Below are 14,360 nucleotides of genomic sequence, written 5' to 3'. Positions count from 1 at the left end.
AAAAATACCCTCCTTATGGATCCAAATTAATTTAAATGCATAGGAACAATCACAGTGATATAAAAGTTTAAAATGAAGAGGTTAAGCAAGGCATGTAACCTGAGGTGATAACCAAAGGTGAGATGGGGGAGACATAGTGTCAGATTTACCAGAATATATGCGAAGAAAACAGAATTAGTAGAGGATGAAATCACAAATCTTGAGTGGATGTAACTATACAAAGTTATGTTGGCTTGGGAGACTCATGTGGGTGAACCACACTTGAGAGAATTTAAAGCTGCCCAAAGAAATTCAATCCGTAGTCAATCTCTTGTCAAGGATTGGGATCTTTAAATTGTAGAAGTTAGAGAACCACATCTTGGCTAATGTAACTATTTCCTCACATCCTGATTCCATCACAGATTGACCAGAGTGTGTCTGGTGGATAGTATTTTAAGTTGCCTTTGTCCACTTTAAAGATGAAAGAACAATCATTCTTGTAGTTTCAGGTTATCAGCAACATTGACCTTTCTGGTTTTGTCTGCATTTTATTATGGTAATAAATAGGTTTTAAAAATCCAAAACAACAACAAAAACAAAACAACAACAAGAACAACAAAATTTAGGCCTTGATTATGACACTCAAATTAGTTTCTACTGGACCTGTCAATATGAGACATGTCCATTTCTTTTATACATTTTTTTTCTTGCCATCATGAATATTTTGGCTCTAGATGTCAGGAGATGAAGGATGGTAATTATGCAGTGGTGGGAAGAGAGTATATTCACTACATGTTTCAGAGCTAGATATGCCTATAACCACTCCAATATTAAAAAAATAACTAAAAATAATTCTTCATATATGTACACACATATTCAGGTCAGAATATAACGGTTCTTCTTGTTTTATTTCTCTAGACAAAGCCATATTCTATAGCTTGGGTAGGGCCTAGAACTTACTATGTAGACGGTGTACTGGCCTCAGTATCACAGAGATGTGCTGGCCTCCTTCTCCTGAGTGCTGAGATTAAAGACATGTGCCATTCTATGTAGCCTATGATAGTCAGTATACATTTGCAGTAAGATGATTTGAGAGAAGTATTGTGTCCCTAGAATAGTATTGCATCAGAAATGAGCAGTATTTAGAGGTTATGTAATTACAGCTTCTCATTTCTACCATGGAAGATGGGTTCCTCTGTTAGATTATATGTACTGCAACAACAAACTCACCATGGTCCTCTTTATTATTTTTATATTCAATGCATATGGACATTATCAGCTTCACTGTCACAGAAATATTAATTTTCTTCTTCTTTCAAAACACTGACTTCGCTATGACATTTTACCAGGATCTTTCTATGACAGGTTACTAGTCATTCTGTACAAAACAAAGTTAATTCCTCATTACATAGAGAAACTAATTCCCGTACTCCCAGGACCTATCCTTGTGAATCCCAATTGTTAATTTTCTTCCTATGAGTAGCATATAAAAAACTTTTTTGTTTGATTTACTTATTCATTTCTGTATCTTCTATCTCCTCATGAATGAGCCTAAAGTTCTGTCTTGTCACTCATACATTATAAATCCCAGGACTGATAATATAATTATGACATAGTTATGAGACTAATAATGGTTGAGTGAATGTTTGACATTACATGAATTAGTTGTCATAAAGGAACAGTTTCCAGATTTTGCATAAACATGACACGGGCAGTATTATCAAAAGACATGAACTAATTAATAAGATTTTGTAGAAAATTGCCCCCCATAGTCTGCTGAAGAACAACTGAAGCTTACTGGTTAATGTAGTTGGAAGTTTAAACTCAGGACTTCTAAGTATCCTCCATGGAAATAGATGCTAAAGGAATATGGATGTACATATTTGTCATCTCACAAATGAATTCTTTTTAAATGATCATAGTGCTAGAATATACCAGACCTGGGAGGTAAGATACTCTCAGGGTTCAAAGAGAGGGACCTTAGATGGAATGCCCTACAGTGGGGAGGGAACTTGTAGAGTCTACCTCCAGTAGAAAGACAGGGCATCAAGTAGAGGGATAGGGTTGCCATCCCACAGTCAAAACTCTGACCCAGATTTGTTGTTGTCTAAAAGAACTGCAGGGACAAAAATGGAGAAGAGCTTGAGTGAAAGGAGGTCCAGTGACTGGCCCAAATTGGGATCCAGCTCAAGGGGAGGCTCCAAGGCCTGATACTGTTACTAATGCTATGGTGTGCTTACAGACAGGAGCCTAGAATGGCTGCCCACTGAGGGGCCCAACAAGCAGCTGAAAGAGTCAGATGCAGATACTTACACCCAACCAATGGTCAGAAGCTGCTGACCCCTGCGTTTGAATTAGGAAAAAGCTAGAAGAAGCTGAGGAGGAGGGTGACCCCATAGGAAGACCAGCAATCTCAACTAACCTGGACCCCTGAGATCTTTCAGATACTGAGCCACCAATCAGGCAGCATACACCAGCCCATACAAGGCCCCTGACATACAGCAAAAGACTGTCTGGTCTGGCCTTAGTGAGAGACAATGCACCTAACCCTTGAGGCCTCAGGGAGAAGGGAAGACTGGTGGTGGTGGTAAGGGACATCCTCTTATAGATAAGAGAGGAGGAAGGGATGAGGAACAGTGAGCAGACTGGGAGGAGGATAATGACTGGACTATAAAAAAAGATGAAATTTATTATTAAAAGAAAAAAGGAAGGAAGGGAGGGAGGGAGGGGGGAAGGAAGGAAGGAAGGAAGGAAGGAAGGAAGGAAGGAAGGAAGGAAGATCCTAGCTTATTGTTGCTCATGCCATGGGTTCTTTACCACCACACAAATAAAAAATCTCTTTTAAAAATCTTTAAAAAACTTTAAAAGCTGTCAGTAGAAAGTCACTGCTAGGGATGAATTCATAATACATAGGACATAATTCTATCCTAGCTGCGATAGTGCATGTGGATGTTACTGCATGGAAATATCACCTGTCACTTCAGAGTTAGGTTACAAACACACAAAAAGTGAAAACAGGCTGGTTAAATATACCTGAAAGATTGGTCACTCAGCATTATTAATATTTAACCAGTCATGAGCATAGAGAAGGCTAAATTCACACCTTTTTCACCAAGCGGATACACTTTTCCTGGGGGCTGCCAATTGCAGGGTGACAGCACAGTTCATTCACGGGGTGGATCATGGAAACATGTACATAGAGTAAATTGCTCTGTTTTCATGTATGAGAGAAGTAAATGTGGAGACATGCTGTATTTCAACACAGTAAGTATTATTTACTCACAAACTGTAATGCATTAGGAATTGCTTTTCTGGGGCTGTGGATACTAGGAAGATCATAGCCTAAAACTACAGAAAATGCATTCAATGGTTTGCACACCATTTCTTTGTCATTAGTGGCTTGTAAGTAACAGGCATATTTCTGTCACTTATGTCCTAAGTCACAGGCCTACAGAGATCCTCAGACTCACTGGGGCTTTCTTATCTTTGTCTATGCTTGAACTTTAATCTACTACTCCATCTAAGTCTGAAATGAAAAGGAAAGAATGGAAAAGATACCTTTACAAATCTGTTGGGAGAAGGGACCAAACAGAAAGAAAGAAGAAAAGAAAAAGGGTAAATTCCGTGAAAACTGAAAAAAAAAAGAAAAGAAAAAACCTGCAGCTGGAGGGTCACTTTCTCCGAGGCAGGGGCCCTACTCGACACTATCTTTGTAGGAATGCTATCTAAGCCTTACCCTACTGGACCCCACCCCTGTCTTGACCAATAGTCTCGGAGTCCTGGGGATGGGGAAGGGGGGAAAGGTCCAGGGTGAAGAATAAAAGGACAGGCCTTCAGCCTCTTGAACACACTTGCTTCTGCACACCTGAGATCATCTCCAAGCTTCTAGACCTCACACCATGGTTCACTTCACAGCTGAGGAGAAGGCTGCTATCATAAGCATATGGGAAAAAGTGGACTTGGAAAAAATTGGAGGAGAAACCCTGGGAAGGTAGGGTCAGAGACCAGGACTGGGGAGGAATGGAGGGAAATTGTCCTTGTTCATGGCAGAAATTTTCAAGCTTCCTTTAGGGGTTTGGGACACACTCTGACTTTTTAACTGCTAATGCCCTGTATCTTAGGCTCCTGATTGTTTACCCATGGACTCAGAGATTCTTTGACAAATTTGGAAACCTCTCTTCTGCTCTGGCCATCATGGGTAACCCCCGGATCAGAGCCCATGGCAAGAAAGTGCTGACGTCTCTAGGTTCGGCAGTTGAGAACATGGACAACCTCAAGGAGACCTTTGCTCATCTGAGTGAGCTACACTGTGACAAGCTTCATGTGGATCCTCAGAACTTCAAGGTCAGTTCTGAGAATGTGTTCCTTATGAATTTTACTAGTCACAATACTTGGAGTTGAGATTGTGATTGGTAATGCCTTGACAGATGCTAGAGTGCACAGATCCAGAACTCACGTCAGTGACCACGTGGTAGAAGTCCTAATTAATGTTTAGCTGTCCAAGTATTGTGGAAGACAAGGATTGGGGTGCAGGTTAGACTGAGCTATCACCATGCTTGGGCCTTGGATTTGATTCCTAGCATTGGAAACGAAGCGTTCAAATACCGTATTTGTTTTTAAGGAGTAGGTTTTTAGAAATTAGTACATCTATGCAAGCAGAAACTGAATTTGAATTTGATATCTTGCCATTAGAAAGGAAAAAAAACTTAATTTATTGGTTTATTCTTAATGATCAACCCCTTATGGAAGATCTGACAGGAAATCAAAATACAGATTTTTCTTAACATCTTGACAAACTTTCTAAATATTTTACATTCCCACTGAGCATTGTCATAATTTAAGGCTTCATTCTCACTGGTTGGACACTCAACTCTACTAAGTATCTCGTACTGCAATCATGGGCTTTGGCCACTGATGAATGAGACAGGGCATAAGGATTGAAGGATGTAAAAAAAGAGCAGGATGAGAAAAGGTACAGATATAGCCAGTTGGGTAGGGTGGGTACAAGAGGAGTCATGTAATTCAGTTGTCAAGTGTATCACAGATGAAGTGGTAGGTAGTGAGGGCTTGGAATCCTCAAGGAATATAATTTTTACATGTCATGGTTTTGAATCTTTACCTATCATTCCTATGTGCCATTTTGTTACAGCTCCTGGGCAACATGTTGGTGATTGTCCTTTCTACTCATTTTGCCAAGGAATTCACCCCAGAGGTGCAGGCTGCCTGGCAGAAGCTGGTGATGGGTGTGGCCAATGCTCTGTCCCACAAGTACCATTAAATTTCCATTCCAGTAGACCAGCAATCCATTCTGTCTCTTATACTCCCTTTGAGCCCATGGGGACTGGATTGGGCATTGAGAGCACAAATTTTGTTTAATAAAATTAATTTTAAATAATTTAACATTGACTTTTTGGGCTTTGTTTGTATTTACCTTTCTGTTGAAGAAAGATTATGATGGGCTTATTGGTGGAAAAAGAAGAAGGAAAAAACTAGATAGACTAGATAAACACTAGAGGCAAGGATATATTATGGAAAGGGGTAAGTTTCAAGAAGGATGAAAAGATGAGGAAGTTTTCTCCAGGAATGAAAGGGTCTGTTCAGTATAAATAGGGTACAAAATATTTACTGTATAAGGGTAAAAACTAGGGTACCAGGTGCCTGGGGTAGGGAAGACTAGTGATACATGCTATCTTTGATTTTTAAGTTTCACTTTATGGGTATGAGTGTTTTGCCTGCATGTTTGTGTGGGTGCTACATGTGTGTGGGGGTCATGCAGGCCATAACCGATACTCACATGCTCTGGAACTTTAGATACAACCAATTGTGAACTGCCATGTGAATAATCTGGTCCTTTGAAAGATCTATTAACCACTGAGCGACCCTCTCTAGCCTAAGACCTGCTGGAGAGTTTAAGGAGAGTGCTTTAGGTATCTAGAATATGAACTAAAAGTGCTTTTAATTAGTTGCATTTTTGAAAGACCTATCTTACATCTTGTGAGACTAAGACATTAAAGTAAAGGGGTAATTAAATAAAAGTTGGAAACATTCTTGAGAGAGTTACAGGCCTTACTGTAGCTACATTTTCTTTAGGTACACATGAAGGTTATTTCCCTGGCATAGTGAGGAATAAAGGCTATGACATTCAGTGTTCCAGATTTTGTAATGGGGTGTAACATGAGCTTACATGAAATGAGCTTTCACTTAGGAGACTAGTAAGAAATGTCAGGATCCTTTGTGAAAAGGGAATATTTCGTGTAAGTGAAGATTATATGATTATAAGAAGGCTCAGAGTCTCTGACTATCAAAGGGTATGTTGGGATCTTGAATAAAGACTACTCACTATAGAGAACAGTTGAACGAGGGGAAATGTGACAATGGTCAGAGGTTACATAAAAACATAACTTATGACTATGTTTCTGGAGATGATTGACCCAATACTTAGGAGACAGAGGCAAAAACAGAGTTTGAGACATTCCAAGGTCATTTAGGCATGCGAAGTCACACTAGAGAAATTACTGAGACCTGGTGGCACAATGAAAATGGAAAGAGGGGGTGGGGGTGGAGTTCATTGTATATCACTTGCCAGTATGTATAAAGCCCCGGTTCAGTCTATAGCTATTCATACAGTACAAAGCAATGGAGTAAATTTTTAGTAACTGGAACTCTCCGTAAAATAACTATTCTGAAAATTGGGATAACGGAGACAGAAAAGTTCTGGTGTATGTAATATGAATGTAAAATAGCAGCCACCAAACTACAGGGAATATAATTGTTTAAACCTAGAAAGTAAAGCAAGACATGCAACCCATAAAGGATGCCAAAGGTAGAAGAGAACACATGAAGGAAACATGGTGTCTGATTTACCAGGGAGACTGAGTAGAAAGATGAGAGGAGGATGTCTGAAATCATTACACTTTGGTTTACATAGCCAAAGGAGGCCAGGAACTGACCTGAGACCCCTGTGTCAATGAATTTGCTTGAGAGTACAGGGTGCTCAGGGAGGTCTGACCTTCTTGCCCTGAGTCAGTCTTACACACAATGCTGGAGTCTGCAAACACTAGAAGCAACAGTACTGATCTATGGCAAAAATAATTTCAGTTCTTGTTTCTTGAACTCCACACACTATCAGTAATCTGACTTTCCTTTTCATCACCACAAAGATGGAGACCTTACATGTGGAGATGTGGACATAGCTGAGCTCCATGTGATTTCAATGATGGTCACATCAGAATACATGTGGGTTCTCATTGCATTCAAAGTGTTTCAGCAAACCATTGAGAACTACGTCTATTTTCCGTATTTTTTCTTGCCTGCTCTGTGATTCTGGCTTCTCATGTTATTTGGTAAAACAGCTTGGTGATGCAGTGGTGGCAGGAGATATGCTCTCTGCCTTTAGAAAGGTCAATCTATGCCTTTCAAGTCAAAAGTCCAAACAATATAACTTTAAAATTGTTTATAACTTGCTTGCACATGGATCAGGATGACATGATTGTTAAAAAAAAACTTTTTGGTTCTTTAGCAATTTCTTTTAATTGAAATACAAAAAAAGAGAGAAGATATAAAAAAAGGCTGACAATAATTTACTAACATCAATATTTTTATTATTAATTCTTTCTGTATATGTCTGTATTTAATCATATGGACAGGGATGTAAGTCTCTACTTACGCTGCAATATGTTAGTCTGACTATGCATTGAAGAATACAGGATTCAAATTTGTCAGTGCTCTGGTGATATTCATCTTTATTTTTTATTTTTGACACAAGGTTTCTCTGTGCAACAGCCCTCACTGTCCTGGAACTTACTCTGTAGACCAGACTGACCTTGAACTCACAGAGACCAGTCAGCCTCTGTGTCCTGAGTGCTGAAATTAAAGGCATGGGCTATCACACCCAGCTATTATATTCATCTTTTCCTTATAATTTAATTTAAATTTTTCTTTCATACAACACATCCTGACCACAATTTCCTCTCCTTTTATTCCACCTAGTTCTATCCACCTATCTCCTTCCCCACTTTCCTTTCCACAGATATATTCCACCTCATTTCCCTTCAGAAGAGAGCAGCCCTCCTAGGAATATCAACCTTCATGGCATATACAAGTTAACACCCTGTGCAACTTAGGCTGGTTATTGAAATCTCACTTTTCCTGCCTCCCTAGTTCTAGAAACATCTAAAATCTTGACATGCCTAGGTGTTTTAGTTTTTATCTGGCATATGGGGCATCAAATTAAAAATCTTTATACTTGCATAAGAAGTATATCACCTACTGAGCCATGATCCATACCAATTTGCTGTTGATATTATTGTAACTGTTTTGTTTTCATTGTTTGAAGCAAGGTCCCCTATAGAACAGGTGATTTTAACTCAATCTGTAACAAAGGATACTTTTCATTGATATTCTTGTACTTCTCCTCTAAAGACATCATCTGTGCTGTTAAAATCATTTAATCTAAGTGGTTAGGTGACAAACCACTCTGAAAATAAGCCTTAAACAAAGAGTATGGATAATTTCTTCACTTTCCTTATCTCATTACTGCTAATTTTGGCCATAAAGGCACAAAATCAAATATCCAAAGCTCCAGGCATTATTATCTAGACAGGTCACATTTAGAGAGAAAAGGCCGCTTCCTGTCACATTGACGTAGAAATGTGCAAGACAGACATGAACTACAGATGATTTGTTATGTGCTGGTGTATCACAGGTGTGGCAGTACAGATGGATCATTATTCAACAGAAATATTAGAAGCTAATTAACTAAATCACTAAAAGTAAATCACTGAAGAGGGCACTTATAGATACAGTAAACAGAATAAAGTTGGCTGTACTGAATAGTAAGATCAGTATTTGAAAGCTCTAGGCTATCCATTATGTGGCCATTCCAATTATCTATCTATCTATCTATCTATCTATCTATCTATCTATCTATCTATCTATCTATCTAATTAAGATTGACAGTTTCTAGCAAATATGCTCTTGCTGGGACAAGGGACTAAGCTCAAGAGAAAAACACGAGAAAGAAAGACAATTTTTCAAGAGCTTCAGCGGTAGGGTCTCTTTGAGAGGCCTAGTTGGCACTATCTTCATGGGAATGCTATCTAAAGTTTACCCCACTGTACCCCACCCTGGCTTGCCCAGGCTCCATTAACCGATTACTTCACAGAACTGGGAATGGGGTAAGGGCTAGAAGGCCAGGGGTGAAGAATAAAAAGACAAATCTGGCAGCAGCTGAGCATACTTGCTTGTAAATACCTTAAACCTTCTTCAAGTTCTTGACAAGACACAATGAATCATTTCACCTGTGAAGAGAAGGCAGCCATCAAGAGCATCTGGGAAAAGGTAAATGTGGCAGACGATGGAGCAGAAGCCCTGACAAGGTAAGATGTGGAGACCAGGAAAAGAGTAGAGAAGAAAGGAAACTGGCTGGCAGAAATCTGGAGCTCTGCTCAGTAGGCATGATACACTCTGACTTTTGCATCTAATCTCTACCTTATAGGCTCTTGGTTGTCTACCCATGGACTCAGAGGTTCTTTGAAAGCTTTGGAGACCTCTCTTGTCCCTCAGCCACTATGAACAACCCCAAAGTCAAAGCTCATGGCAAGAAAGTGCTATTAAGAGTATGGACAACCTCAAGAAGGTCTTTGCTCATCTGAGTGAGCTACACTGTGACAAGCTTCACGTGGACCCTGAAAATTTCAAGGTCAGTTCAAACTATGTTCATGCATAATTTGTGCACTTAACTAGTGGAAGGTGAGACTGTGTTTATTAATGGCAGCTCAAATCTCAAAATCCATCGTCCAGATCTAGTGCCAGCCAATTCCTAGTAGTCCAAATTAATTTGTAGCTATTCAGAAACCCTTACATGAATAGAATTAGGGCACTTGGGGATTTAACTCTATTGTAGAGTGCACTAGTAGCCTGAATGAGAACTGAGGTTTCATTACTACTACTGGAGAAATGAGGAAAAGAAGATTGGGTTTGTTTGCTATGTAGTCTGAGTTTAGAAATCAACAGATATATGTGAAAAGAAATGAGATTTGGAACAGACCTATTCTTACAGGGAAAGAGATATGCTATTTATGTATACACTATTAATTAATGTGCTGGTAAAATCTGAGGGAATGCCAAAAAGCATATCTTTTTAATCCATTTGACAAACTTCTAAATATTAATGTCACCCTCCAGGTGAACATTGTCAGAAGCTGAGGCTTCTTCATGTGTTATAGAGACTTACCTTCTTTAATCACCTTACTACACTAAGATCCTCATTTTACAGCAATTAGGTCATTGGTGAACTAGGAAGGGGACATAAAAGACAAGCAAAATTGCCAGACTAAGGAAAGGCAGGAGCCCAGGCAAGAAATGTTAAATCAAAGACAAGATGACTCACAATAATTCAGCGGAGGGAAGTCTGTAGTAGATAACTGCATAGTCAGCGGTTGGAGGGTATTCCTCAATAATATAACCTTGAAATATTCTTTCCCAAGAAAAATTTTATACAACTCTACTTATCATTTTCTTATTTTGTCTAATATCTAAAGCTCCTGGGTAACATGATCGTTATTGTTCTGTCTAGTTGCTTTGGGGATGCATTCACCCCCATGGTGCAAGCTTCCTGGCAGAAGATGGTGAATAATGTGGCCAGTGCTCTGGCCCCCAAGTATCACTGAACATTCTTTCCAGTACATTGGCACTTCTATGTACCCAATCCCCCCTTTGCCCATGTGAGGTCTTCACTGAAACTTTAGAGTATGATCTTCTCTTTAATAAATTTCATTCTCTTGAGCAACCAACCCTGGTTTGTTTTGTCCGGTTTTTAATTAATGTTAAAGCAAAAGAAATAGATCAGTTCACGGGTGAGAAAAGACTCAGTATGAAAGAAGAGCTTTTCTGTACCTTGTGTAGGGACTGCGGGAATAATGTATAGGTTTGAAAAAAATAGTTGAACACTTGGGGTTAATTCTCATGAGGAAGTGGGCTAGTGGAGAGGAGTTTGACAAGATGTTAAAAACTTAAGAACACGTAGTGATAGGGTTAAAAATGAATGTGAAGAAAGAATTATGACACATAATATTGTAGTGGCAGGATTGAGAACTATCCTGCCTCACAAAATGCACCGAGACATCTGCTGCTAGTATTGAGCTGTAAGAAAGAAGTTTTGTTATTAAAATAATACTGGGAATAAAAACATGATTCTACTAAGGAATCCATGTGTGACTACTGTTAGTCTTTTTATGCTGTTTTAAATACATTTCACCTATGGATTTTTTTCTAATGTTTAAAGAATTCTTTGACAATTTTGATACCCTTCCCTCCACTTCTCCCATATCCATTCCCACTTTCCTACTCTCCCAACCATGTTTCTTCATTAGAAACAAAACAAGACATCAGCAACAGCAGCAGCAGCAGCAACAGCAGCAGCAGCAGCAGCAGCAGCAGCAGCAGCAGCAGCAGCAGCAGCAGCAGCAGCAACAACAACAACAACAAATACCATCAAGTTCATAAACTCTTGGATATGTGACCTTTGACTGGTTGTGGTCAACCTACCAGGAGTCAGTCACATCCTTAAAGAAAACTGACTCTAAGATATATCAGTTGTTGATAGCTACTTAACTAGCAATGGGACTTTGTGCCTAAGTCTTCTCTCCATGGCTCTTCATGAGGCAAAAAAAGGCACTATGCTAATATATTTAAAATGATATAGAAAACAAGGACTAACAATAGTCACACATGTCTTAGAATCTGGAAGACACTTTTTCATTATAGTTATTCACCATCTGTTGCTCTTCAAATCTTTCTAATTCTTCTTCTGTAATTATCACTAAGCCTTGAGAAGGGAGAGTGTGATATACACATTCCATTTAAGGCTAAGAATTACACACTCTCTTATTCCCTTCATCTTGATCCCTGGAAAATATTAATTTATGTTAATTGCCGACAAATGAAGAAAACGTCTCTAATGAGGGTTGAAAGATTCATGAATCTGTGTGTATAACAACAAGCCATTAGGAAATGGTTTAATACTATCCTAATAAGGAATGCAATTATAGCAGTAGGTTCTCTCCTGGTCTAGCCTCAGGTTATTTGCCAAAGTAACAGTGCCAAGTATGGATTTCAACTTGAGCTGTTGCTAGTCTGTTACTCTGTATTGTAATGCTAAAATCTGTGCCAGAAGGTCTAGCCCTACAAGTGAATTCTCACATTTACAAGCATTTGCTGTGCAAACCTTGTTCCTTAATTGACAACTATTGGTTAAATAAAATTGGCTACAGCAAATTACTGAAGGGACTAGAGGTAGTGGGTTTTGAGTTACCTGGTCTGGGTTAGAGAAGAGGGAGAGAGACCAGGAAGGGGAGAAGAGAGAAGGAAGCTGCCATGAGGGGAGATGAGCCATGAGCACATGGCAAGGAGAAGTAGCAAGTATCTGGGGAAGTAGCCAGGTTAGCAGTTAGAAAAAAATTAAGTATAGCCCGAGTCTCATTTATTTGTAAACTACTTGGGGATAAATTTAAATTGGTTGTACTACATGGAACAAGCATAAACTCTAATGAAAAATGTTTAGTTACTCAAGGACATTTGTGTCACTGTTACCCCAGTGAGTATATGTTGTGAGGGTGCTTTTCACTATAGTTTTCAGTGCTCACAGCTGAGTAAGACTGCTTATTACTCTTCTAAGCCCAAGGATTTTTATGTTTGGAGAGTGTGTGTGTGTGTGTGTGTGTGTGTGTGTGTGTGTGTGTGTGTGTTTCCCAATTATATTTTGTATAATTTATTTTGTAAAAATGTGTGTTTTGCTGAGTAAAGCACACAGCTTCAAGGAAAAGTAAATACTTTAGGTGAGTTCTGGTGGAAATGAAAGTTTATGGAAGTCAAGGTCTGGAAGATACAGATGATTTAAAGAAAAAACACAAACCCACTGGGAAGACCTCATGTTTAACCCTATTTTATTGAAGTCAGGGTAATTTCTAAGAGCCCTGTAACTCTATAGCCTTTCTGAGACTGGGTTGGTGGTTGAAGGTATTGACAGAACAGAAGACAGTTGCTGTTTTAAGTCAACTCCAGTGAACAATTCTTTATATTAGTAATAACATACATTAACTAAGAAAGTTCATGTATTAAGCATTGGTATATATGTGTATAATTCAGTCTTTTCCCTCATGAAAGACAATACTTAAATATGTAGGGTAATCATTGCATGTTAAGAAAGATGCATCTTTAAAAATTCCTGCGGGAAATGGAGTTAATTGTGTAAGAAATATATTAACAAGTTATCAAAAATCAGTATCCATGTCTGAGAAGATGGCGATATGAGATGTAATGGAAGTGGAAAGGGTGTGTATAGATGCTGTTGAGCTCTTCCATCACCAAAACTTACCCATGTTTATAGACTGTAATACACAGGTTATTTAAGAAAGCCGGGTTGTTGTAGGCAAATTGATAAGAGATTATACTAATGTTAGCTATATTAATCTTCATTTGTTTCCATGGCATGTAATTAAATCTCTATCGAATGTAATAACCAGAGAATAAGGCTGAGATCATCTCTACAATTCTGGTTTTTCTTATTCTTTCATTATTTCTATTTTCTCTGCCTTTTATCTACAGTGAAATGTTACAGTGAATTTTTACTTTTTTATTTTCTTCACATTTTTATACAAGCCTCAGAGTTTTTCAGTTGACATTATTTTTTATTATAATATAATTACATCATGTCTTCCTTTTTACCCTTCAAATCCTCCCATATATCCCCTACCAAATTCTTTCTCTTTCTCTGTCTCCTTGTTTTGTTTTTTCTTTTAATATAACCCATTAATTTTAATTAGTTCTGCCCTTATGCAGATGATTGTGGGGTTTTCCACTAGTGAATGGGAAATCTTCCATTGGAAACACACACACACACACACACACACACACACACAGAGAGAGAGAGAGAGAGAGAGAGAGAGAGAGAGAGAGAGACAGACAGACAGACAGACAAAGACACAGACACCGACACACACACACACATACACAGAGGAATGAGTCTCCCCCCTTCAGTATCTTTCAAGTGCCATTATCTTCTCAGTAAGAGTTGAGGCCTAGAGAATGCCTCCAACTATTCTGGAGTTTGTCTCACTTGACTTTGTGCAGGCAACTACAGATGTTATGAGTTTATGAATAAAATCATGTTCATTAAAGAAAATTATTGGAATGGCCATTTGTTAGACGTGACCATTATAAGGGCCCATATGTGTCTGTTTTGATTTATAAAAATCACTAGTTTTTAAAACAACATTTAGCATGATCAAGCAAGCTTCAAAAAATATACTCTGAATGATTGAAAAACTTTTAGATGCTTTATGATATAATAAAAATTCCAACATTAATAGAAGCAGTAAACA

At 38.5% G+C, this 14,360-nt stretch overlaps 1 protein-coding gene and 1 pseudogene across 1 annotated transcript; both read left to right on the top strand.

The window, feature by feature from the left end:
• The first annotated feature begins 3,823 nt into the window (after nucleotides 1–3,823).
• Nucleotides 3,824–5,379, top strand: Hbg1 (hemoglobin subunit gamma 1). The gene is made up of 3 exons (NM_172093.2): nucleotides 3,824–3,970; nucleotides 4,101–4,323; nucleotides 5,129–5,379. Exons 1-3 carry the CDS (start codon nucleotides 3,879–3,881, stop codon nucleotides 5,255–5,257), a joined length of 444 nt encoding a protein of 147 aa, NP_742090.1. The 5' UTR covers nucleotides 3,824–3,878; the 3' UTR covers nucleotides 5,258–5,379.
• A 3,885-nt stretch (nucleotides 5,380–9,264) lies between these two features.
• On the top strand, nucleotides 9,265–10,649 carry Hbe1l-ps1 (hemoglobin subunit epsilon 1 like, pseudogene 1; annotated as a pseudogene).
• The last annotated feature ends 3,711 nt before the right edge of the window (nucleotides 10,650–14,360 follow it).

This window comes from Rattus norvegicus, chromosome 1 (assembly GCF_036323735.1).
Source record: "Rattus norvegicus strain BN/NHsdMcwi chromosome 1, GRCr8, whole genome shotgun sequence".
Taxonomy (NCBI): domain Eukaryota; kingdom Metazoa; phylum Chordata; class Mammalia; order Rodentia; family Muridae; genus Rattus; species Rattus norvegicus.
The sequence above is the reverse complement of the archived record's forward strand: the minus strand, read 5'-3'. Positions and strand labels throughout refer to the sequence as shown.

Coding starts and splice junctions, on each gene's coding strand:
- Hbg1 (NM_172093.2), top strand. CDS start 3,879: ATGGTTCACTTCACAGCTGAGGAGAAGGCTGCTATCATAAGCATATGG. Junction 3,971..4,100: donor GGAGGAGAAACCCTGGGAAG/GTAGGGTCAGAG, acceptor CCTGTATCTTAG/GCTCCTGATTGTTTACCCAT. Junction 4,324..5,128: donor TGGATCCTCAGAACTTCAAG/GTCAGTTCTGAG, acceptor ATTTTGTTACAG/CTCCTGGGCAACATGTTGGT.